Here is a 27,227-nt window from a genome sequence, read left to right on the forward strand (position 1 = left end):
TATGATAAAAAATAGCAAATGTAAAAGAAAAATATGATTATAAGTTATTAGTAAATTTCAATAATTGGAAAACAAAGTTGTTAGAACTTTTGCAAAACAATTGTAAGGCATAGGTTCAATTATTTATGCCGACTCAAACCCGCATGATCAAACAATTAATTATATTTAAATCAATCATGCTATATACTCCTTAATTTTATCTTTGTTTCTTTTATTGATGTGAAAAATATAGATTTATCTAAATATTAATCAAAAATACATATAATCTTCTTCCCTGTTTTATTTAGGCAAAATATGTCATTTTATTTTAAATATAAATTCATAAAACCATGACCATATATATATTTTTATAAAAAATGGATGGAGGAATTTTTTTTGACATAGATGAATTGTAAGAAGATACAATATCTAGGAAATTTTTTCTTTCAAAAAAATTTATTATCTAACCTAGAAGACATATAAATATATTTATGGACATTTAGACAATAAACCTCTAATGATAGAAAAAATAAAACCTATAAATTCAAGTGTTGCTTTTTCAAAGTATAGCGAGTATACCGCATACAAGGGAAAAATAAATAGTTTTAAATTATCATAATAATTAAATGTACCAAATTATCTAATATAAATAAACAATCCAATTTATATAGTTATAATATCTGGAAATATAAATAATAACTAAAATGCTATATAGTATGATGAAACTCTAACCAAATGAAATTAGTTCCTTTGGTTGACCTGATTCAAAAATATTATAATTTATACGATGATAATATAGAGCAAGTAAATTTTAAGTATTAAAATATATTGATCAATATAATAAAAAAATATACGATTTTCAAAATATTAATTACCATCCACAATTTATATTGTCTCTTAAAGACACAAAAAGTCTTAATACTTATAAATTAAAATCATTTATGATATAAAGAAAATTATAATTTTAATAAAAATCTACACGAGTACACATATATCTCCATTACAAAATTATATTAATTTTTATAAAAGTGTTAAAGTCAAATTATGTTTGACAAATCATTTACTGAATTTTAGGATTACTGTCTCTATCATAAGCATTTCACCAATATTACAAGTATGTTGGTCGGGTATCACGAGGATGATTAGAGGTTAAAAAATAATTTTGTCGAGGATTGAATTTACCTATAAAAGCCAGTTGTTCGTTAAAAGGGAAGCAAGAGTACAAATCATGTTTAGACTTTGTGTAAAGATTATGCTAAGTGGAGATTTAACTAACCTTTCCAACTTTATCTCCTGGTAATTATGTTTTTGTAACTATTTGTCTCATTACATTACCTAATACCAAAATGCAACTTCCTAAAAGTAGATAAATTATATCAAAATTATAAATTTTAAAAAATATATAAGTATTTCAGCTTAAATGGTAATTAACTAAAAAGGAAGCCAATTACGTATTACGCCGGCTTTTATCACATTAAAATATGTTTTATTTATAAAAGTTTGAAATAATAAATAAACTAGTTTCAAATATAGAGAATTATTATATTCCATGTCACTGTAGACGAACCCATGTTTAACAAATTTAATGTAATCATTATTCTATATAACTTTAGTCAATCATATATTTTTTTTTTATCGTAGACAACCCGCATCCGCTACCATTCGGGTGTGTATCGGGTAAATCCCACCACGTGAATCAAAATAAACTGTATTTAAGGGACATACTCAACTCATGAGACATAATTATAAATTTTCATCCAGTGAAATTCGAACTTGTATTCAAGATGATAGTTATCCTCTTTAACCAACTGAGCTAACTCTTGCGGACAGTATACCACCTGTTAGTGAATGCATTTTGAAGATCTTTTAATTATCTTAATATTTTGTTATGTCAAGCTTTCCTGGAAAAATTGAGTTTTTATTAAAAAAAATTGGGAACAACTTTAACTATTTAAATTCTGTTTAATATTGTTTATAAGAAATGTCGCTCAAAAAGAAAAAGTTTTAGGTTATCAAAAAATTACGAGTGATAATATTTTTATATATGAATTTTTTAAATCAGATATATATATATATAAATATTATAAAATATATACAAACTTATTAATATTTTTCTGTGAAGCATGATGATGAACTTTATTAAATAATATCTTAATCTTTCAGGAAAAAATTATTAGATTACATTTATACAAAATATTTATAAGTGATAAATACTACGATAGCCTTAATAATATATTGTATTTGGAATGGGGAAAAACAAATGTTGAAGTTGTGATGTTTTGAGAAATGTAACAAAATAGCTCCTTAACGTAGACCCGAGTGTAACAATTTCGGTCAAATAATATTCTAGTGTGTGATAAAAATAATGGCAAACGTTAAGCGTGCAAGGAATGAGGGGGTCTATTTTCTCGCCGAACGATTGAAAAAAATAACAAAACCGCGACTGCTAATTGACAATTCAAACTTCTTACATTTTGCATACTTTATTTATGCCGAACATGATTTACGCTTCAAAAATATATTATAATCCTACTACTTTCATTAGTCAAGTTCTTGCCGTTTGACTACGTATACATGATTTTGGAAGTAGATCGATCATCTACGACTGTTACGTATCTTTCCTTGTTTTATATTCTAAAATAATTAAAATTAAATTTTATCATGTTATTATATTTGTAAAGTTTTTGTCCGTCTAATAAGAAGGAAAGTTATACCTACCTCTCGTTTAATTTGGTCACAGTCACCATATTGACTAGATGTCCTGTTATTTATATTCAAAAAAATGTTGATCACATTTTCTTATTAAACTAAATTTTGTGTTAATTTTAATTGATCGATCCTCTAATCATATTTTATATATAATTATAAATTAGGATATTGTATTATATATTTTGATGTTTGAATTGTAATAAAATAACATAACAATTTTCTATTCATGATTGCATCAAGAATTCTTTCAATTAATTTTGGAAACCTTATTTTTCGAATAATATATAATTTTAATCGTCTAATTTTAAAATATTATATCAATATTAGTTGAGATTGTTTTGGCGGTAAATGAACCAAATTTTGGATAAAAAGTCTCTTACGCTTATTATATACTTCCTCAGTTTCTTATAATTGTTATCATTTTTAAAAGAGTGTCCAGCACGCGTGTTAAGGTAAATAAAAAGTATAATTTCATAATTTTTTTTAAATTCCTGAATAAAAATAGAATGTTTAAATTTTTATTCAGAAAAATATTTTTTTAAAAAAAATTTATTGAACTTCATTTTTTATCCATCTTAAAGTGCTTGCCGAATATTCTCTACAAACGATAACAATTGAGAGATATGGAGGGAATATAAAAGATATGATATAAGGAAAACACAAAAAACACCACCTTAATATGAAAAAAATAAAATAAAAGGGCAGAGATGACAATTTCCTTTTATTTATTTATTTTGACAAAATAATTTCCCTTTGTTTATTTTGACAATTTCCTTTTATTTATTTATTTTGACAAAATAATTTCCCTTTGTTTATTTTGTTCTCTAAAAACACACCTAAAAAGGATAAGACCACCATTTGTCTGTTAATCGCTTCTACTTGGAAACATTTAAAAACTGCCGAACTTGAAAAATTAGCATCCGTATAATATGTACAAAATTTCAGGAAGTTGAATTAAATAAAGCAGTTTCGAACATTGAAAGGAAAAGATTACAAAACTTAATTCGGAAAGAAATGGTAAATTAGTTAGGAGGTGGATAGATAAATGAAAACAAAGTCTCACAAATTATAAAAAGAACAGCACAGGTGTGTGCATATATAATTAAGAAAATTAGACACACGCACGAAGAGGTAGAGAGTATACAAATAGTATTAGTTGGGAGATAGTTTCTGGTTAGTTTGTTCCAACACTACTAATGTACAGATAACCCAACTTGAAGAAGAAACTCATGGTGGTCGGCTTTTAAGTTGGTACTTGTTTGCCGTCATTACATAACTTATCTCTTACATGTTGTTTCATTACATATACATATGTACTTTGTACTTACAATTTACATCACTTCTCTATCATCTCTTTACATGTACTAGTTCTACTTAACTACACCCCCAACAACAATACTTCTTATTTCTCACCATTACCAAGATTTCACACCCCCCCCCTTCTTTATTTATTTTTATTTTTTCTAGTTTTTTTTATTGTCAAGAATTTTGGTGTAGAAACAGTGGGTTACAACAATTCTGATAAACTGATCCACAGATTTCACTTAGTTCTGTAAGAACTCTCTCTTTACACATGTCACATGATGTTTTTTATTTTTTATATGTATAGATATGGATATATTCTTAATTCCTTGCTTCAAATGTAGGCAATCTGATGTTAAAACGTCCTCACATTCGTCACTTGCATTTTTAATGTTGTGACTTTTACTTGTTTATGAGTTAAGTTGTGTTTGAGGCACTTTTTTTTTCTTTGTTATATGATAAAAGGCTCATATATCTATGGATAATTTGTGAAATTATGAATGGGTTTTGTTTAAAGATTGTATGTTGAGCTACTATTTTACTCTAGACTAGGTTCAATGGGTTTAGATTGGGATCCATGTTGTTGGATCCACTGTGTTTTTATTTTTTACTGTTGTCTTTCTGTTGGCTATTTGTTTATGTATTTTTTGCTGTTTTACTCATCTTGGTTGTTGTGTTTTCTGTTTCTTGTTGGTTTTTTTTTTTGATTTTTTTAAATTGTGGTTATTATTATTTTAGGTTTTTACATTGACCTGGAAATAGCACATTGCCTAGGTGTTATAAAAGATGGTTTCTTGAGGTGGGATTTCATGGGTTAAACTCAAGGAATTATGGGCAGCTCCTGTACTGATGATGAAGAATATCGATTCTTTGATGCTCATGATGACATTGCCTCGTCTTTTTCTGATTCGGGTTCAGAAAAGGAATCTAGATGTAATGATGAAAATGGAGTATGTAGTAGCTATCAGTATGAGGTCTGGGCTAAGGGACCCTTAAGTGTGCGAAAGCGTCGTAGTCAATTCTTCAGACTCATGGGTTTAGGCTTAGATCGTAAAGCTTCTGGACATGATATAGCAGATGCATATGACGGCGGCAGCTTCCAAGGAGAGATTGATAGAATTAAGGAGAGTACTGGTGCTGTGTTGAGAAACTCATTTTCCGAATATGAATTTTGTTCTAGCCGGTCCTCTCTGACTAGCTTGTCCAATGATGATTTGGATTTGTCAAGAGGATTGAGCTCGACAGAAAATTTCATATACCGAGCTGCTAATGTAAATAATGGTTTGGAGTGTGATGATAATGAAATGGGGACAAGCACCAATCTTGGTAAAATCAAAGTTATGGATGGGGGCCAATTGTTAACATGTGGTAATGTGAAGCCTTCTCCATCATTTCCTTTGGTTCAGCAACAAGTGCAGCAAGAAATTGAGGTCCCTGGCAATGTACCAAAGGCGGTAAGCAGGGTAAAAAGTAAGTGGTTAAGGAAACTCCGTTCCTTCTCCTGCATTACGAAGAGGGAAGGGACAGTTGACAGTTTGAGATCAATTGGAGCCGACTCAATTACGAGAGAAAGGATTCAAAGAGTGAATGTTCGGCACTCCAAAAAGCGGTTGAAGGAGCTATCGGCTCTTTTTGCAGGGCAAGATATTCAGGCACATGATGGTTCGATCTTGACCATGAAATTCAGTCATGATGGGAAATTCCTTGCTAGTGCAGGTGAAGATGGGATTGTTCGCGTGTGGCAAGTTGTGGAAGATAAGAGATTAAATGAAATTGACATTCCAGTAATAGACCCATCTTGCATATACTTCACCGTAAATTTGCTTTCTGAACTGGCTCCCTTAATGAACGAGCAGGAAAAAAATAGTAGCAAAAGCCTGACAAAAAGAACAGATTCAGCATGTGTCATTTTTCCTCCAGCGGTATTCCGAATTTTGGAGAAACCACTTCACGAGTTTCGTGGGCACAAAGGAGAAATTTTAGACCTCTCATGGTCAAATGATAATGTAAGTTAATTGCAAATTGGTTTACATCAGTTTTAAATTTTGATCGAAATTGATAGATTTTTAATGGTTATTTTTTTTGGTCTAGCATCTAATATCATCTTCCATCGATGAAACTGTGCGCCTGTGGAAAGTAGGATGTGACCATTGTCTTAAAGCTTTTCCACACGGTAATTATGGTAAGTGTTTATTCTCTGTGATCTCTTTTTTATATTGATTTCAATGTATTGCTGCTAATTTTATAATTTTCTTTTTGGGTTTGATAAATTTATTGTTTACTCTCTGTGATTACTAAACTTGCACAGTGGTTGTAGTAGTCTTCGTTGTACTAATATGTCTGCATTTTATAAATGAAATGCAGTGACTTGTGTTCAGTTTAACCCTGTCAATGATAATCAATTTATCAGTGGTTCAATTGATGGAAAAGTTCGCATCTGGGCAATTGATGGTGGACAAGTTGTTGATTGGACAGATGTGAGAGATATAGTGACTGCTGTTTCTTATCGTCCTGATGGGCAGGTTCGATTACTCAAGTTCTTTTCATGATTTTTAAAAGAAGGGATAAGTTCAATACAGGAGGATGTACTAAAAATCTTGCTTGTCATATAGGGTGGGATCATTGGCTATGTGACAGGCAACTGCAGATTTTTCAGTGTAACAGGTAAATTCTGCTATGGGTTTCAATTAATCAATATGTTTACTTGTGAAAAAAGAAAATGTAGAGGCTTTTGAAGTCTGCTGATCATATTATCGTTGGTTTTTTAATTACACATGGCATATTAATGTATACTATACTGACTACTGTTAGAGGACATGAGATTTTTATTTTAAAGTTGTAGTGGTTCTGCTTTAGCTTTGAACATAGGATGTTTTTGGCATATTTTCGGTAAATGAAAATTTACAGCTGTTGGTTACTATAGGCTCTTGACCGCAATATAGTTCTCTAACTTATTACATCTATGGTACAATTTGTCTTAGTTTTGAAACTACATTAGGTAGTACATATAATAGACCATAGTTCTGTTCATATAGCGCCTTTCAATCTGAAGGAAAAAGGGAATAAAGTCTGACAAGTTAATCTGCTCTTGTATAAATCAGATAGTCATATCCAACTGGAAGCTCTGATCTGCTTGAATAATAAGAAGAAACCAAAGTGCAAAAGGGTAACAGGCTTTCAGGTAGTCATCATCTCCTAGAAGTGTTTGGTGTTTTGATATTTGCTTTTAATATCTGGTGTACTTATTCTAGTTATTTAATGTTCAACTGCAGTTTTTTGAGCAAGATCCAAGCAAAGTAATGGTTTCTAGTGCGGATTCACAAGTTAGAATTCTTCAGGAGATTGACATAATTGGCAAGTTCAAGGGTATGTACACAGCTTGGTGGTATATTTTTTCTACTTCTAATACCGATGAAGTTATTATCTTGGAATCCATCTGATAACAATCTAAGAAATGCATTCTTTGCTTGTGCTACATTTATAACCAGCTAAAATTGGTGGTTGAATCTTTAAAAATGTAACCCATTTGGTCTTTTCTACATTCTCAATTTTTCTGCAATTTATTGTACATCAATGTGCTTGTTTATTTCCTTTTGAATGTAGCTTTTCAGGTTTTTGAACGTATCTTATCAGGTTCTATACCTTTTGGTTTGTTTATTGAATATTTTTTTTTCTCTAGGTCCAAAAAGTGCAGCAAACCAGATATCTGCCTCGTTTACTTCTGATGGGAAGCATATTATCTCAGCTTGTGATGATTCAAATGTGTATTTTTGGAATTGTAGCATTCAGGACGCGTCGCCTGCGTCCCGACCAAAAACTAGCAGGTCCTTTGAGTGTTTTTCCAATGATGCTTCGGTGGCAATTCCTTGGTCTGGTTTGAGATCAGGGAGCTTAAAAAGTGGATGCAGTTTACAGGTTGTAGACGAGTGTATATTGAACAGGCGCCCTTTCTCGCCATCTGATTGTTTCTCTGTGGGCCAAGGGTTCCTAGTCGAGTCTATCCCTAAAGGATCTGCAACTTGGCCAGAGGAGAAGCTTCCCTCAAGTCCTCCTTGTGCTCCACCGTCTGCATTGTGTAAATCTCAATACAAGTTTTTAAAAACCTCTTGCCAGAGTTCGTCAAAAACTCATGCTTGGGGTCTGGTAATTGTTACTGCAGGTTGGGATGGTAGAATAAGATCGTTCCACAATTATGGGCTACCAGTTGCTCTCTAGAAACCCTTCCTGGTAGGGCACCTTTTTTTCCAGGATTCTATCATATTGGCCATTTTGACGCAAGGCAGATAGAAAGTGGTCGTTGGCAAAAGCGCTGATTAATTCATTGCATGTGTGGTGGATGTGCTACCGGGAACTTAAAAAAAGTATCTATTGGCCATGTGCAGATATTAGAGGAAAATAGCCAATAATCGATATACAGCTGAGGATCCTTATCCGCATTATGGACATCACTCATCGACTCATCATAAATCTGCTATTCTTTAGTATTCTTTATTGGGAAGCATAGCTCTTGGCAGCCAATAAAAGATACAAATTCAGTTTGTTGTTGGGCGCCTTGTTTAAGATTCATATCTTTTGAGGGACGTGCATATGGGGCCTTGTGGAAACTCTGTCTGCTTTCCACAATCACACAGTGGAATGATAGAGTGCATTAGCCAGTGGTTGGTATTCATTTCAGAGAAAATAGTAGGGCAAGTTTCTCCTTGCATGGTTTAATGGCCCTATCTGAATGATTGAGGAGAAAGTAGTAGGGCAAGTTTCTCGTCGCATGGTTTAATGGCCTGTCTAAATGATTGAGTTCCTTGTCTGCCATTCGATCCATGGAGGGGTTAGTTGCAGCTGAGCTATCGGAGTGCTCTCACACCCAATTTCTGCTGACAAGCTTGTCGGTGCTCTACTCATACTCGTGATGAACGCATCAGCATCAGGCTGTAGTTGCTGATGGCTGAAACTGACAAGGTTCTCTCTCTTCCTATAGAGGATTCACAACAGAGTTCCTTTGATCTGGATTAGGAGCTAAATTATGTCACTGGCATTGATGGGTACAATTTTTTCATTCACAAATCACTAAAATGTCAATCCAAATAGAATCAGGTTTCTAGGGTAGTAACCCCTGAAGCTTAATAGGAATCTCGATATCTAGACTAAATGTAGAATTGCAAATTCTTTTTGTATACAATCGGTCTATAAATATTTTCGTCCTATTACTTGTATAAGCTGAAGGAACTAACCGAGGTCAAAGGTCAAAACTATCACATGTTTTAAATTAGTGACATAGGGCCATCTTCCAACCGCTCACAACTGATGTAAATAATGTAAATACTGATTCACATTTTTGATAATAGGGTGAACCAAATTACTTTTTAAGGTATAGTAATATATAAATATTATATTAAGTAATTTTATCTTAAATTTAACGTTTAATCATTATTAATAATTTATATAACATTTTATAAATTAATTAAATAAATAAAAATTAATACACATAAAAATATTAAAATTGTGCACTTAATTCACGAAAAATACTCATACAAAATTTTATTTATACACACTAATTTTTCGAATTAGTATATTCTTCCCGCAAATACTCAATTAATGCATCTCTAATTGCCATATGTGTTTTTTTATTTTTTATTTTTCTAAAACGGTTTAGGAATTTTTGCAATCGAGTATTTTCATCGATCTGAATAGTCTCAAGTCCTAGATCCGCACTCTTCAATGTACTTCTATTTAAATTTTAATAAAAATTATATTTTATCATTATTTTAAGTTTTAGTTAAAAAATAAATTTTATTAATTATTAATTATATATTTATATTATGTTATTAATTATATAATTAAAAAGTCAAAAATTAATTTAAAATCTTATAAACTACAAATAACAAAACAATTATTTTATATTAAATCAAATGATCCAATGATCATATCACTATTGTTTAGTGATCCAAATTTGAATCACCATTTGTATTATGAAGAATTTGGGATACCACAAATTTAAATTTTTAAATCACAATTTTTTTGCCCTAAATATCAAATTGGAAATGAGATCAAAATTATGACTGATATAATCTTTTCATTCAGTTGGGTATGAGGAGATACACTTTTGAGATCCGAATTTTCACCCTATTTTTGTTATTTGAAAGGAAAAAATACGTTTTCATCAGCTGGCTATATGAGATATGCTTTGAGGACGGAGTATGTGCCCGGAGGCCGGAAACACGTTACATGACTGAGGATATCACCCAAATTTTTTTTATTTTCTTTTAACAAAACTCATGTTTTCCCAAACAATTAAATTTTTTTAGATGTCCTGTTGAGAAATAGGTATCCTGTCGGTAAAAATAATTTGAAAAATTGAAAATGGATATTGATGTTAAATATAGAAAATTAATATTATGTTATTCTTTTTAAGGTTGCGAAAAAAACGTGTGAAAATTAAACATCAATTATTACCCTTTTTGTGGTGCGCAGGGACGGATAGATGGACACTAATAATAATTTGTGAATAAACCCTTTTTTTTAAAATTTTTGAGGCATTTTCATATTGATTTAAATAATTTAATAGTTAAAAAATGTAAAACTTTATTTGAAGGCCCATGCCCCATTATTGGATCCTCCAGCAGGAAACCTTTCCCATCGTGCCAAATAGAAGTATGGTACAAAGATTTTTTATTAATATAATATTAAAATCACTATTTTGTGTTCCAAAGATTTTTTATGTACCAAAAACTTATAAATTACAAATTAAATATTAAAATATATTTTATCTTCCAAATATATTAGGAGTAGCATTTTTGTAAAAAGAAAAGTCAGAGGCTACGTGGCAGCCATGTAAGAGAGAGAAAAAGTGTAATGGGATGGAATGGATAAGTGAGCAAAGTTGAGCTGAGAAGAGAGGCCTAGAAACAAGACAGCTTTAGTTTTGCAGAAATACAAAAATGGCAATCCTTTCAGCTCCCGTTTCTCTCAAATTTTCATCTTCCAGGCATTCCTTTCCTAAACCACACCGCACTCTCCTTCCTACTCGCATTACTTCCACACATCCTATATTCACCTGCTCTGGTTAGAATCTCTCTCTCTCTCTCTCTCTCTCTCTCTCTCTCTCTCTCTCTCTCTCTCTCCCTCCCTCCCTCCCTCCCTCCCTCCTCGCTCCCTCCGCTCTCCCTCCCTCCCTCTCTCTCTCTCTCTTTTCATCACATGTATAATAATTACGGGCACCTAAATTTGTTTAGTAACTTTAAATGTAGTATGTAGAATTCAGTTGTTTTATTTCTATTGTAATAGTATTATTGGGATGGATACAAATTGTCCGCATATATCTTACTTACCCTCATTATAAACTCTACTTCTTACAAGACATGTTGTTTGTTTAATGCTTAAAAAGTGTGTAATCACTTGTTTTTTTTATCTCTGATGTGATACATTTGGCATAAATTGAAAATGTGATCACTTGGGTACTGCTTTTGCACATGTTGGCTGTGTTTTTATAATGTTATAGGTCTCGTTCCCTGTTAACACACAACAAACACTTTATCTGCGGTTAAATTAAGCAATGGATGTTCAAGATTGAAACAAAAAATCTTAACTTTCCCGCTGGTAATATGTGAGGCAAGGACACTAACCGCTGAAATTGAGTGCAGAAGCACTTGAAACCCTGAATTATATATCTCGTATATTTAGTTTAAGTTCTGCCTAAATTAGGGCTTCAAGTGTTTCGGTCTTGCCGCACCCAACTTCAGCGGTAAGTGTCCTTGCCTCACATATTAGTTGCGGCAAGTTTAATTTTGTTGTTGTCGTCCATTGCTTAATCTAAGGGCAAATAAGGTGTTTGTTGTGTAACAGTTCCCTTACAAGTGATTTCCAGGAACCGGGATCCAGTGTTAATAGTAGCTGTTTTAATCAGATATAAAACTAGAGTTTTGCTCTACTTTGTCATTATAGTTATGTTTTTTTGTCAAGACCATTATTACATTATAGTTATGTTCAGATGATATTGTCATGCTGGATTATTCGTTTCAATCCTCAAGTTTCTTTATATAAACACCTACTTCTAGAACTAGGGGTAAGGTTTTGCATATATCTGGCCCGTTGCAAACCCTTTTTACGAGTGTTTAACTTTCATTGGGCTCCCATTCTGTTCTTTTATTTGAGATAGAAAACGGGGAGCAAGGATGATATAGTGTGAATTCAATATTACTTGAGGAAATGATGTTTAGTGTGATATATCAAGTTGTCTTGATATAATTTGGAAGGAAGATGAAATGGAATATTATTACCTTAATTCATATTCACATACTTTAGTTATGCTATTGGGTTCTTGAAATCTTGGAATAAATGCTGACAAAAGTAATTGTGATTATTGTGCTTGGGAATAGCTAGTAGGGATTGTTCTTCTTCAAGAGAAATCTTGTCACACTTTAAGGAACTGAGAAATGTTGCTTTTGGGGTTCTAGCTGTTTGGGCTGTCACAACTGCCTCGCCTGTAGATGCTGCTAATCCGGTAGGATACTTGTATTTCCATAGTCAATTAACCTTGTGTATCTCATTTGCCATTTGTTCTTACTTTAAGCGGCAATTTGTCTCAACATGTCCCAGTCTTGTGTTAGTCAAACCACACACCCTATATATTGTATCTCACACTGATATTTAATCTGGAAAATAGTGCTTATCAGTTTCTAATATTCTTAAAATTTCAGAGGCTCCCCCCTTTGTCGACAGATCCAGAGCGTTGTGAGCGTGCATTTGTTGGGAATACAATAGGTCAGGCAAATGGGGTTTATGACAAGGCAATTGATCTCCGATTTTGCGATTATACAAATGAAAAAAATCAACTCAAGGGAAAAACACTTTCCGCAGCACTTATGTCAGATGCCAAGTTTGACGGTGCAGACATGACTGAAGTTGTAATGTCCAAGGCTTATGCTGTTGGAGCAAGCTTCAAAGGTAAATTATGGGTCTAAGTCTAATGATTGATTAGAGTGCTTCTGATAAGCGCGATTATTATACCACTATGTTACCATTGCCATTAGTATTGTTTTGTCTTGCATGGTTATGTAGGTGGTCTTGATTATATATTTAAACACATGCCACAAATGAATTCTTAAATTTGCAAAATAGGTCTCATCCAATCATTAGTACGATTTGGTACATGAAGAAATCTCCATTTCATACATCCAAGAAGACTACTGATTACAGAGTATTTTAGAAAGAGTATTTAGAGAGAGAGCAAGTCAATCAGTCTGAAGAAGATACTAGACTAGAAAATATATATCACTAAATCATAACAGATTCTGTTATGATAAGAGCAACCACCTATCAACTGCTTATCACAACTACTTATCTAATATGAGTATCTAATATTCCAATATGAATAACTAAGATCACCGCAATTTTTCTACAATCACGTATTTATACACTGGATCATAATGCTGAACTTGCACCTTGACTAAGGCTGGGTCATTATGCACTGTTGCCTACTGAGGATTCTAAATCAAGAAATTTAGAAAGTCACATAATGTCTGTGATAATGAAAATGTATATAAAATCACTTGAAAAACGTGGATCTTTACATTGTAATCTGAATTGTGTGCAGGAGTAGACTTCTCAAATGCTGTTCTGGATCGAGTTAACTTTGGAAAAGCTAACCTCCAAGGAGTATCATTCAGGAACACTGTACTATCTGGTTCGACCTTTGATGATGCCCAACTAGAAGATGCCATATTTGAAGACACGATTATAGGTTACATTGATATCCAGAAACTGTGCCTAAATAAGACTATTAGCAATGACGGAAGAGATGCACTGGGTTGTAGGTAACCGGGAGGCTACCATGTGCTTGTTATGAATTATGAATACATATAGAGGCTGCGGTTTGGAAATTGTTGATGTATCGTATACCCAAGAAGAGGAATTTGTATAATGTATAAGGTACATTACATTGCTTGTGAAGCTTTATATATAAACATCAGATTTTTTTTACCAGACACTTGTGAGGTAGATAAGCAATTCAAAAGCAGTCCTCTGTTTGTTGGTTGAAAATGATGAAATAACAATCCAAATTGAAGGAATATATTGCAAAAGAGAACAAGCATTGTAATAAAACTTAATAATATTTCTTGCAACTGTTAAATTAATCTGTTCAGCACCAACAGCATACCAGCGCATCTGGTGTAGTGGTATCATAGTACCCTCCCACGGTACTGACCAGGGTTCGATTCCCTGGATGCGCATATGCGTTTTTGCTAAACTCAGTACCTGTTTTTTACCATTTGATATCAGCTTTGTTGGCCGGCAAACAAGCTGGTCTGGTGTGAGGATGAAGAAACATTTTATTTTATCCAAAAGAACTCCAGGTCCGACTTTTTACCAGTAAAATCCCCAACTAAAAGAAAAGCATCTCAACATTCTTAGCTTCATCTCTATGAATACCATTCACCACCTTCTCCGTGAACCGGAAATCCAACGTTTGCAGAATATGCCACAATGCTTCATGTGAATTCAAGAATTTTCCTGAGCATATTACTTTTACTGGTATCAATCAGCATTAAAGGTATGAATCCAGATACAAAAAGAATTCAGGCATTGTCAAATTCATTAGTCTTTCATTTTAAGTAGTTTTGCAGAAAGTTTGTTGCCTCAGCATTTCTTTGGTTAATTTGGTTTTGAAAAATACTGGCTATTACAATTTTTTTTACATCATAGGTGCAAAAGGAATAGTTGGAGTCAACTATGGCATGGTGGCAGACAATCTACCTACACCTGGACTTGTCGCGAGGTTTCTCCAAGAATCCACCATCATCAGCCATGTCAGGATCTTTGACACTGATCCGGATAGTCTAAAGGCCTTTGCTAACACTGGCATTGCCATTAGTGTCACTATTCCTAATGATCAAATCTCATCTCTTACTGATCTCGAATTTGCTCAAAATTGGCTACTAACTAACATTCTACCTCACTTGCCAGACAGCAATATCATCCGAATTCTTGTTGGTAACGAAGTACTTTCAACAGCAAATAAACTAATGATCACAAACCTCGTCCCAGCAATGGATATCATTCACACAGCTCTAGTCAATGAGTCGTTAGACAAACAGATCAAAGTCACCACACCACATTCTTTAGGATTACTTGTAACATCTAGTCCACCATCTGCCGGAAAGTTTAGGCAAGGCTATGACAACCATGTCATCGAGCCATTACTCAATTTTCTAAGAGCCACCGATTCTCCTTTCTTGATTAATCCATATCCTTTTCTTGGCTGTTCAAATGAGACTCTAGATTATGCACTCTTCAGGCCTAATTCTCAAGTGGTAGATGAATTAACAAACCTTACTTACACAAACATGCTAGATGCACAGTTGGATGCAGTCTATTCTGCACTGAAGCTGATCGGTTTTGCAGATATCGACATTGTCATTGCTGAAACTGGATGGCCCTCCAAGGGAGATCAAGGACAGGTTGGTCTTGATGTAGAGAGTGCAGCTGAATACAATAAGAAGCTTATGCAACATGTGACCTCTATGGCTGGGACACCACTCATGCCTGACAGGACTTTCGAGACATACATCTTCGGACTTTTTAACGAAAATCTGAAGCCAGGACCGGTTAATGAAAGAAACTTTGGACTCTTCCATCCCAATTTCACTCCAGTGTACGACATTGGGATTCTAAGACCAAAAATAGCAGCTTCTGCTGCCAGTAAACACGGCGATAATACTAAATATTTCTTCATGTTGATGCTTTTATGTTTAACATTTGTTTTGGCGGATGCAAATTGTAATTAAATCCAGAAATTAAGAGTATATAGCTTAATATTTTTTTTCGTGGGTAACCCGCAGCCGTTACCCTTCAGGTGCACTCTGGATAAACCCCACGGCTCTTAATTTTGTGACGTACTACTTGGGATTTTGATTTAGGGAAGATGACCTGGTTCATACTGAACGTACTAAGATGTATTTTTGGGGCATATAAGTGCATCTTGACAACAATGATATTAGTACAGTAATCTGCATAGGACAAGAATAGTTTAGCAACTTAATCAAGGTAGCTTGCAAGTTGTAACCATTAGTTATTGAATGGAGTATATATGAAAGGAAATTGAATGGAACTAATTTGATCAGACCACGCACACGCTACTTGCCGATAAGTTGTCATTAGTAACAGCATTTTCAGTTCTTCACTGCATGTGGGCTAGGAACCTCTGGCATTGCATTTTCAGAAGCATATACTCTTTCTTTCTGTTTTTTAATACATGATGTTTGACTTTTTGGCACATATATTTTGGAGGGTTGACCATATAGGTAAAATTATTATTTTTAAGATATTCTTTTTTTGAATAAAAATATGAGATCAAAACTTTTATTCACAAAAATAATTTTTTGAAAAAAATTATTTTAACCATATGGTCAAACCTCCTAAACATGTGTGTCACAAAATCAAACGTCTTATAATAAAAAATAGAGGGAGTAACTAATAATATTGAAGCTCAATTGATTATGTTGAAAAACTTGTCTTATTCATATATCGCCTACATACATGACTGGAATACATATAAGGTTAGTTTTGATATCAATTCATTCTCATAGATAAGTACAATACCTAATATTTCTGATCACTTAAGTATATTTCTGATTACTTAAGTGATAGAGTTGGCGATTAACTACAACAAGGTCAAGCACATTCAGACACTGTTATCAGCCTCCTGCAAGTTGGACGGTCGTAAGACAAGTCCTAACTTGTTCAGATGAAACTGGAAAGAACTCTCAGGTAAAGGTTTTGTGAGAGTATCAGCAACCTGATCAGTGGAAACAATATGGCGTACATCGATCAAGTTTTGTTGCACTTGTTCACGAGCAAAATGAAAATCGATGGCAATGTGTTTCATCCTACTGTGAAACACAGGATTACGACATAAATATGTTGTGCCAACATTATCGCAATAAATAATTGGTGGAGCCGGTAACGAGACACGTAATTCGCACCGTAAGTTCATTAGCCAATTTGTCTCGGCCACCGTTGTGGCAACATCACGATATTCTGCCTCAGTGGATGATCTCGCAACCGTTCTTTGTTTCTTTCAGAACCAGTTGATTGGTGTACTTCCGAAGTAGATAACGTAGCCAGATGTAGAGGTTTTATCGAGAGGGTCACCAGCCCAATCTGAGTCAGAATACACATGAAGATGATGATCAAGGACACCATTAATAATAAGGCTGAGTGAGGCAGAATGTTTGAGGTAGCGCAACAATCTCTTTAGAGCTTGCCAGTGAGATTTTTGTGGACAATGCATAAATTGAGAAAGTTTGTTTACCGCAAAACAAATATCAGGACGAGTAACACATGTATTGTAATTTTCCAATGACCTGTCTATAATTTGATCGGTCTATAACTGACTCCCCTGAAGTAATGGTTAATGGTGGAGAGGTGCTCATAGGAGTTTGAACCCCGTTACTATCTTGCATATTAAAATCATGGAGGATGTCAAGAATATACTTTTGTTGAGATAAGACCAGCTGATCAGATTTATGCAGTACTTCAATGCCTAAAAAATAATTGAGAACCCCGAGTTGTTGACTCCCCAGTTGTTGTTTGATTTCTTTGACAATATCTAGAGTGCTACCAGTAACAATGATGTCATCCACGTAAACAAGAACATAAGCAGTGAAACCAGAGTGATGCAGGATGAATAAAGATGTATCTGATTTGGATTTAACAAAACCTAGTGTAAATAAAAAATCTTGCAACTCTTTGTGCCACGTACGCGGACTTGCCGAAGACCATATATACCGTTCTTCAATCTGCATACATGATTAGGAAATTGTGGATGTTGGAAACCTTGTGGTTGAGCCATAAATACTTCTTCAGCAAGATGGATGGCCTTGAAGAAAGGCATTATTTATATTAAACTGATGGATTGGCCACCGTTGTTGTACATCAATAGAAAGGATAAGACGAACTATAACATGCTTAATTACGGGGCTAAATGTGTCATGAAAGTCAATACCTGGTCGTTGAGTGAAGCCTTTCGCGACAAGCCGCACTTTATATCTATCAATCGTGCCATCAGATTTATGTTTAATCCTGAAAATCCATTTACAGGCCACAACATTTTTAGAAGCGTCAAAAGGAACTAAATCCCAAGTATCATTTTTAATTAGAGCATCAAATTCCTCTTCCATAGCTTTACGCCAATGAGGTTATTTTTGAGCTTGTCTGTAAGTTGATGGAATAGGTGAAGTAGGTACTGTAGCCACCAAGTTGTAGAGATGATTAGGCTTATGGATGTTATTGCGAGCTCTAGTGATCATAGGATGGCGATGGGGGTTGGTTGCGGTGGAAATATCAGAGTGGACAAGGGTTGTAGTGCCACTATCACAAGTAGGATCTGTTGAGGAAGATGTAGTTGTAGGAGTTGAAGTGGAGGATGATAAAATATGAAGGGGAGGATTATGGTTAATAATAATGGGCGGTGAGATGGGGGTAGGTGAGACACATGAGGTAACAGGTGGAGTGGAGAGTGGTTGTGGTATAGATTTCCAGGAAATATGTGTGTTGTTATGTAGTTAATGAGGGAAAAAAGTTGTAGAAGGGAAAATATCTTCCTTAAAAACCACATCTTGAGATAAATAGATTTTTGAAGTGTGAGGGTCAAAACAACGGTGGCAATGGTGTTGTACTGAATACCCAAGATAAATACAAGGTCGAGACCGGGGTTCAAGTTTATTTTTGGAATAGGGTCGAAGCCAGGGATAGCAGAGACACCCAAATATCTGTAAATCAAAAAATTTAGGCTCTTCATGAAATAGTACCTGAAATGGTGAAACATTAGAAAGCAATTTGGTAGGCATCTTGTTGATCAAATAGACTGCATGAAAGCATGCAAAAGACCAATAATTCGCTGGAAAAGAAGCATCATGAAGCAATGTTTTTGTTGTTTCAATTATATGGCGATGATTTCGTTCAGCTAAAGCAACCCTCTGAGGTGTATAAGGTGGAGAAATCAGATGTTAATCCCATTTATTTTTAAATAATCAGAAAGCCCTGCGAATTTACCACCTCCATCTGTATATAGTGTGGTGAGTTTGGTGCCAAAATAGTTGTCAACTAGCGGATGAAAGGTTTTAAACACAACAAGCACATCACTTTTATTTTTAATTGGAAAAGGCCAGGTATATTTGGTGAAGTGGTCTACGAAAATAACGTAATAGAATTTTTGATCAACAGAGGGCACTGGTGAGGGTCCCCAAACATCACTGTATACATATTGAAGAGGCCTAACGCTTGTTATTGAAGATGGAGTGAAAGAAAACCGATGACTTTTATTACAAGAGCAAGCATTACAATTTAAGAAATCATCAGTCTTACAATACGATAAAGAATTATTATGCAAAATAGACTTCAAACATGCTAAATACGGGTGCCCAAGCCTTTCGTGCCACTGATCTAATGTAGGATTTCTGGATGCAACTAAAGAATGAGGAGCAGCTTTGATAGATTCCAAAGGCCATTCATATAGTCCACCGTTATTCTGGCCGCGCACTAGAGGAGCCCCTATGCTCAAATCCTTCACAAAGAAGTCATGCGGAAAAAATTCAATAGATGTAGAGTTATCAGCACAGAATTGTGAGACCAAAAGAAGATTATGTTTAATTTTAGGGGCACATAAAGTATTACTTAATGTAAAATTATGAGAGGAAGTAGATAAAATAGTGTTACCGGTGTGAGAAATCGGAATACGCTTACCATCACCCATGGAAACTTCTTCTGTGCCAGTATAATCACTGATATTTGTGAGTTGTTGTTCATTGTTGGTGATGTGATGAGATGCCCCTGAGTCAAAAATCCAAGGGGTAAAAGTAGAATTAATGTGATGCGCAAAATTTGCTTTAGCCTCGAGGTGATTATGAGAATGAGAATGACACACCTGAGCAGTATGGCCAGGCTTCTCACACAATTGACAACGTACTTTTGTCAAAATATTTTCACCAGCGTGCTGTGATCGCCATGATATCTGGTTCAAAGGAGCTGCTGCAGATCTTGGATTCAGTGTAGTATGAGGAGTTGAAGGTCGCCACTTCTGACCAGGAAGATAAGGACGTTTACCAGATTGGGTGTGAGGATTATATCATTGAGCAATCGCTGCTGTAACAGATGGCATGCTTTTCTGTTGATCCTCATGCTTTATCACGAGTTCTTGATCTAACATGAGACTTGTTAGCTCCTCAAATTATATAGGCATCTGGCGAGCTCTGACTGTTGCCGCAATGACATTATATTTGGTTCCTAGGCCAGCTAAAATTTTGACGATCAATTCTTCAGTTGATACAGGAGAGCCCGCAATGGCCACTTCATCGGTAATCATTCGTATATCTCGAAGATATTCAGTGATAGATTTTGCGTCACGAGTAATTTGCCTAGTTAATCGCGCAAAGTAAATATACATGTTTGTGACTTGTTTGCAAAAGCTAAATATAAGGAGTTCCATGCTTGACAGGAATTTAGAGTAGTAGCAACCATAGAGGAAAGAGTTGGGTCTACCGATGCTAATATAACATTGTGAATCAGCTTGTCTTGGTGAAACCAGAGACTAAATTCAGGAGTCCGGACCTCTTTCTGATTTTCAACAATAGTTGGTGTAGGGGATGCATGTGAGCCATCCAAATATCCAAATAAATCATGCCCATGAAGAAGCATTTCAATTTGTGCCTTCCATGTAGAGAAGTTGGTACTTCCAGTTAATTTGATTTGTAACTGTGAAGATGGATTAAATTGAACTAGCTGAGTAACATGTGATAAAGTATTGCCTTCGGCGGCAATAACAACATATGTGGATGGAAGTTGAGTCATTGTTTTAACTGATGAATGTTGATAGATATGAAAAAAATGGTTGTTATACCGTGAATGGCTCTAATACCATAATAATATTGAAGCTCAATTGATTATGTTGAAAAAACTTGTTTTATTCATATGCCTGTGATGTACTTATATACCGAGTAATACAACAATATCGCCTAAATACATGACCGGAGTACAGATAAGGTTAGTTTTGATATCAATCCATTCCTATAGATAAGTACAATACCTAATATTTCTGATCACTTAAGTGATAGAGTTGGCGATTACCTAATATTTCTGATCACTTAAGTGATAGAGTTGGCGATTAACTACAACAAGGCAAACACGTTCAGACACTGTTATTAATAACCATTAATCCCGTAAAATCACATAAATAAATTATATTGTTAAGAGCGAACCAAATAAAATACATTATCAAGCATAACAAGACATGACACTATACAACAACGAATACTATTCAACTGAAAATTTTGAGATCTTTTGTTAGATATATTTGATAATGTCATGGCTAATATGATTTATGTTTAGTTTTCAGATCTTACTTAAACAGGATAAATCAGTACTTACTGGAAGTCAGGACTTAAGGATATCGGTACTTATATTATCAGGAGATAATCATCAGAAGATGGATATCAGAACTTAAGTACTGAAGGACGTTCAGATAAGGACGACAGCTGATTAAAGGAAAGAAGATCGAGACAAACATAAGAAGAGATATGCATGAAGACGGAATTCTATGAAGAATGGAATACTTGGAAGAAAAGATATCTGATTAATATATTTTAGGAAGCAGAATTATATTCCATATCAATTAGCGATTATCTTGTAACTGTGTAGTATATAAACACAAACATAAGGTTTACACTAAAAAGTGTTATCATATTCAAGAAGATTATTCAATTGTAACCCTAGCAGCTCTCGTGATATTTGTTCATCACTGAGAGGTAACAGTTCTATACTGTAACAGAGTTTATTATTTCAATAAAGTTTGTTTTATGTTACTTGAGTTATTAAAGTTCGATTTGATTGTACTAAACACTGTATTCACCCCCTCTACAGTGTGTGTGTGACCTAACAAGTGGTATCAGAGCCTGTCTGTTAACACACAAACAGTTTAAGATCCAAACACATTCATGTCTGACACAGAAACTCCAACTAAGCCCACCAAAACTGAAGAACCTCCAAAGACACAAATTCAAAGTCGGTATGAGACCATCAGAGTTCCCATATTGAGACCATCTGAATATCCCATATGGAAGGTGAGGATGACCATATTTCTGGAAGCAACAGATCCAGAATATCTTGATAGAATCAAGGAAGGGCCTCACAAACCAACCAAGCTCGCGGTTACAGTTGCAGGTGAAGCAGCAAAGACTGTACCAAAGGAGAAGAGTGATTACACTGCTGAAGATATCGCATCAATTGCTAAGGATGCTAAGGTACGACACTTACTGCATAGTGTTATTGATAATGTAATGTCAAATAGGGTAATATACTGCAAGACTGCAAAGGAGATATGGGATGCCCTGGAAACAAGGTGTCAGGGAACTGATACGATTAAGAAGAACAGGAAGACAAACTCACTCAAGAGTATGAACACTTTGACTCAAAGGCTAATGAGTCATTGACTGATTTATATGATAGATTTGTCAAACTCTTGAATGATCTGTCACTGGTTGATAAGAAGAATGATCTTGAAGATTCAAACCTTAAATTCCTGTTAGCTCTTCCTGAATGCTGGGATTTGAATGCAACAATAATAAGAGACAACTACAATCTTGATGAAACAACTCTTGATGAAATTTATGGAATGCTCAAGACTCATGAACTTGAGATGGAACAAAGAAGCAAGAGGAAAGGTGGAAAGTCAAGGACAGTTGCTCTTAAGGCTGAAGAAGAATCCCCCAAGGCAGCTACCTCAAGGAAAGACAAGGGTAAAGCTCTCTTCATAAAGTCTGATACTGAGTCATCAAGTTCTGAAAGTGATGATGACTCAGAATCTGAAAGCCTGCCTGAGACGGATGTTGATGAAGATGATGAAGCTGTGCGCTCTTATGGTGAAAGGGATCACAAAGATTGCATACAGGAAGTTCAGGAAGGGAAAGAAGTTTTCCAGGAAAGGCACAAGTTCTGATAAGAAGAATTTCAGAAGATCTGAGAGCAGAGGAGGAAAGTCTGACAGAGGAGATTATACAAATGTCAAATGCTACAACTGTGGTGAAAAAGGCCACATATCTCCTGATTGCAAGAAAGTGAAGAGTGACAAAGGCAAGGCTCTTGTCACAAAGAAGAAAAGCTGGACAGACACCTCAGATTCTGAAAGTGAGGAGAATTATGCCTTGATGGCAAATGTTGATAAAGCAAGTGCTGAAAGCAGCTCTGAAGCTGTTGAATCAAAGGTACCTCAAACTACTTATGCCTTTCATACTGATGATATTAATGAGTTGAGGAGATATCTTAAAACCATGTTTGTTAGTTATAGAGATCAAACTTTAACATGTGAAAGATTGACTTCTGAAAATCTTACTTTTAAGAAAAGAAATGATTTCTTAGAAAAGGAGTTAGTCATGTTCCATCAAACTCAGAAAGATAGAGATGACGCTTTTTATGTTAGGGATGAAGTGTTAAAAATGAATGAAAACTGAGTTAGAAAAAGAAAAAGAAGTTATCAGGACTTGGACTAACTCTGGCAGAACAACTCAAAATTTGCTAAGTAGTGAAAACTGGAAAGAGGGCTTAGGTTATGGAGAGGAGAAGAATGATAAAGGAACTGTAGAAATTAAGCATGTTGTTGTTAATAAAAAGCCAAAGTTAAAACATGTTAAGTTTGTAGCTGTAAAGTCTGATAATGAGAAATCAGAAGTTAAAAAGGAATTAACTTCTGACAAACTAAAATAGGAAAAGACAGCTGAAGTAAATATAGGCTTAATGACTAAGAAGCAGCTTAAGCATAAGCTGAAAGATGTTAAGAATGCAAACAAGGTAAAATCACCTAGGAAAAATAGGAATGGAAAGGAAGGTGTAAATACAAGCAATGATTATAAGCCTGTTCCTGATGCTCCTAGGAAAATGTGTCATAACTGTGGAAGTTCTAACCATCTGGCTTCTTTTTGCAGGAAGAATAAAAACATAAACTCCTTACCTTCAAAGTCAGGAGTTAAGAGTCAGTCTGTTAGATATAAACCACAAAATCCTTGTTTTCATTGTGGTAGTTTATGGCATTCCATTTATACTTGTAAGGAATATCATAGTTTGTACTATGATTATTATCAAATAAAACCTTCTTTAAAGAAAGTTACCATTGTTCCTTCTAGTGTAAGTTCTGATTCAAAGTCTGAAAGTGTAAATTCTGATAAGAAAAATGTTAACATAAACTCTGATGCTAAATCCGCTGCAAATGTTAACAAACTTAATAAGGCCAAAGGATTCAAGCATGTCTGGGTCCTTAAAACTAACCATTAGTGGTCTTTGTGATTGCAGGGCAACAAGAAAAACATCCTAGTTCTGGACAGTGGATGTTCAAGACATATGACTGGTAATAAAGCCCTGCTATCAGAATTTGTGGAGAAAGTTGGCCCAAGTGTTTCTTATGGAGATGGCAACATTGGAAAAACCTTGGGATATGGAAATATCAATCTTGGGAATGTCATCATTAAAGAAGTAGCTCTGGTCTCAGGACTTAAACACAATCTGCTGAGTATAAGTCAAATCTGTGACAGAGGTTATCATGTGGATTTCTTTGAGGAATACTGTGAAGTTGTAAGTAAATCTACCGGCAAAGTCGTTCTGAAAGGATACAGGCGTGGTAACATTTATGAAGCCAAGCTTTCAACAAGTAATGATGGTTCTGCAATCTGTCTGATAAGAAGAGCATCAATTGAAGAAAGATGGAATTGGCACAAGAAACTCTCTCATTTAAATTTCAACAATATAAATGAACTAGTCAAGAAAGATCTTGTGAGAGGATTGCCAAAGTCAGTATTTGCTCCTGATGGCCTTTGTGATTCTTGTCAGAAAGCTAACCAAAGAAAATCCTCATTCAAGAGCAAGACTGAATCATCAATTCTTGAGCCTCATCACCTACTACATGTTGATCTATTTGGTCCAGTAAATGTCATGTCTATTGCAAAGAAGAAATATGCTTTGGTCATAGTGGATTTCTTGCACACAAAAAGTGAAACTGCATTTATCTTGATTGATCATGTCAAGCAACTGGATAAATTGGTCAAAGATTCTGTAAAAACAATAAGGAGTGATAATGGTACTGAATTCAAGAATTTGATAATGGAAGAGTTCTGCAAAAACCATGGAATCAAGCAGGAATTTTCTGCTCCTGGAACTCCATAGCAAAATGGAGTTGTTGAAAGGAAGAATAGAACTCTCATTGAAGCTGCACGTACAATGCTTGATGAAGCAAATCTTCCAACCTATTTCTGGGCTGAAGCTGTGGCGCCCTCCAAACCCGGGTCAGAAGTTTGGGGTCCACAACACAATCACAATATCTCAACCTGTATATGAAATATTAATTGCAATGACCCTGCTCTATGTAACCATGGATCACAACAGGTTTAAGTATGAAAACAAGCCACAACCTTAATTTTTATTACAGCGTACCAAATCCCAACTAATTTAACTTACACTGATAATAAAATTATTCTTACTATCTCACTACCTCTATAAGCTTCTGCTAGCTCGATCCAACTCAATCTGGAATCCTAGCTCGCACATTGAACTGGGAAACCTCGCTATCAACCGTATCCTTTTTTTTTTAGCTGTAGAATACATAAAAAGATTCACAAGAGTGAGCTAACTAGCTCAGCAAGTCATAATAACGATAACTGAGGTTAAACAATGATCAAGCGAGATGATTCAGATGAATCAAGTTTCTTTTTAACTAATCATTAGAATTGGATATTCATTTTAAGTTTTAAAAACCAAGGTTAGGCTGCTGATCAGTCACGCGCTAACCCCGAGCAAGCACACAGCATTGCTCTAATTACTGGATCCAAGGCACACATTGGCCTAACTTGACCGTTGGTATGGTCTGACCACGATTCTGGTCCACATATATAAAAACTATCCAATCCCAAAGCATTTTAATATGGTAAACAATATAATTCGATAAAACAGGATCATAATCAACGATAGTTAAACACTTGAATATAAACATAAGGAAACTCATGGATATCTCAAGGGTATATCAGGGTATGTGTAGGAAATGATTTTCAGTTTGTAAAATGATCAGGTGTTAGACGAATGCTGATTTTTCAAGGTATAATTCTTTGATGTTATAAGAATGGTTGGAGTATAAAAGTTTCCGTGTTTTCAAACAATTTTCATCTAGTGTTTGGTAGTTAAACATTTGGGAAGTAGTATCATATTTGTGTAGTTTGGTGTCTGAGGATCAACAAATGATGATTTACAAAGAGTAAGGCTTATGGCTCAAGATCAAGAAAATCAGAGTACAAGGTTAAACGGTTTAAAGCATTTGTATTATAAAACAGGAATTATATCTAATAATAGCCACACGTTATGAAACAGTTCGAAAACATTGGTAGTATATCTTGAAGAAAAGTTCAGAAACACTTGCCTTACAAGGCTTTACAACTATTATTTATCAACTCTGAGCCGACTCTGTTGCTCAGGCTCTAACGTCCAACCACTATATCCCATTGGATTCGACTTCGACACTCAGGTCTTTCTGTTGAAACTCTACTGAGCTTGTCGACTGACCACTATGTTATCTTTAGTCCATCGTCCACTTTCAGGTTCTCGACTATAACCTACAGGGTCGAAATACCCTACGTTAGACGTCTAGGTATGCTTGACATATCCTCAATACTAATTCTTATCCAACGATATTTAAATCCGACTCGTAACATATACAGTATTACAATACATGTATCAGTTAGGGTTTACGTTCTCGAAAATCGATTCGGTGTTTGTTTTCAGAAAGTACGTATACTTGTTATCGTATGAAATTAGGGTTATTGGTTTTGGAAAAACGTTCCACTACAATGTACAATTCAGGTTTTGTATAAAACTTACGTTTATGTATATACTTATACTCGCTCGACGTCCCGATAATCCCTGGGTACGTTCCCGTATTTTCGTAGTTCGATTTCCCGAAAATCGGGCAGCGTCTCCTTTATTTATCGGACTACCCGTCGAATATAATCGACGTCAAACCAACGACAATCAAGTTCACAACAACCACAACCCAAAATCCAACCACCTATTCAAGCCAATAATCAATCCAATCACAATTCATTCACTAACTTACGTACTTGACTTTAATATAACAATCCAATTCTCGTTTCAAAAATAATTTTACGAATTGATTTATTTATTTTATATAAAAAAAATTAGGACTCAGAATAAATTCA

At 34.7% G+C, this 27,227-nt stretch overlaps 3 protein-coding genes and 1 non-coding gene across 6 annotated transcripts; all 4 read left to right on the top strand.

Moving 5' to 3' along the window:
- The first annotated feature begins 3,783 nt into the window (after positions 1 to 3,783).
- On the top strand, positions 3,784 to 9,203 carry LOC141690107 (uncharacterized). Of its 3 annotated transcripts, none has more exons than XM_074494748.1 (8): positions 3,784 to 3,939; positions 4,729 to 5,996; positions 6,082 to 6,172; positions 6,355 to 6,512; positions 6,603 to 6,654; positions 7,092 to 7,171; positions 7,263 to 7,356; positions 7,670 to 9,203. In XM_074494748.1, exons 2-8 carry the CDS (start codon positions 4,821 to 4,823, stop codon positions 8,203 to 8,205), a joined length of 2,187 nt encoding a protein of 728 aa, XP_074350849.1. In that variant the 5' UTR covers positions 3,784 to 3,939; positions 4,729 to 4,820; the 3' UTR covers positions 8,206 to 9,203. The 3 variants fall into 3 exon arrangements, with proteins under 3 accessions (XP_074350849.1, XP_074350851.1, XP_074350850.1); XM_074494750.1 differs by having other exon boundaries at positions 3,797 to 3,939; positions 4,765 to 5,996; XM_074494749.1 differs by lacking the exon at positions 3,784 to 3,939 and adding an exon at positions 3,985 to 4,240.
- Positions 9,204 to 10,870: 1,667 nt separating this feature from the next.
- On the top strand, positions 10,871 to 13,968 carry LOC141693188 (thylakoid lumenal 17.4 kDa protein, chloroplastic). The gene is made up of 4 exons (XM_074498206.1): positions 10,871 to 11,049; positions 12,363 to 12,487; positions 12,684 to 12,930; positions 13,580 to 13,968. The coding sequence occupies exons 1-4, from the start codon at positions 10,926 to 10,928 to the stop codon at positions 13,801 to 13,803; spliced, it is 720 nt and encodes a 239-aa protein (XP_074354307.1). The 5' UTR covers positions 10,871 to 10,925; the 3' UTR covers positions 13,804 to 13,968.
- Positions 13,969 to 14,145: 177 nt separating this feature from the next.
- TRNAG-CCC (transfer RNA glycine (anticodon CCC)) lies at positions 14,146 to 14,216 on the top strand. Its single transcript has one exon. It is a non-coding gene; the product is annotated as a tRNA-Gly (tRNA).
- Positions 14,217 to 14,323: 107 nt separating this feature from the next.
- On the top strand, positions 14,324 to 15,969 carry LOC141693416 (glucan endo-1,3-beta-glucosidase-like). Its single transcript, XM_074498518.1, has 2 exons — positions 14,324 to 14,536; positions 14,689 to 15,969. The coding sequence occupies exons 1-2, from the start codon at positions 14,470 to 14,472 to the stop codon at positions 15,768 to 15,770; spliced, it is 1,149 nt and encodes a 382-aa protein (XP_074354619.1). The 5' UTR covers positions 14,324 to 14,469; the 3' UTR covers positions 15,771 to 15,969.
- Positions 15,970 to 27,227: the final 11,258 nt, after the last annotated feature.

The sequence above is a fragment of the Apium graveolens genome, chromosome 10 (assembly GCF_009905375.1).
Source record: "Apium graveolens cultivar Ventura chromosome 10, ASM990537v1, whole genome shotgun sequence".
NCBI classification, from domain to species: domain Eukaryota; kingdom Viridiplantae; phylum Streptophyta; class Magnoliopsida; order Apiales; family Apiaceae; genus Apium; species Apium graveolens.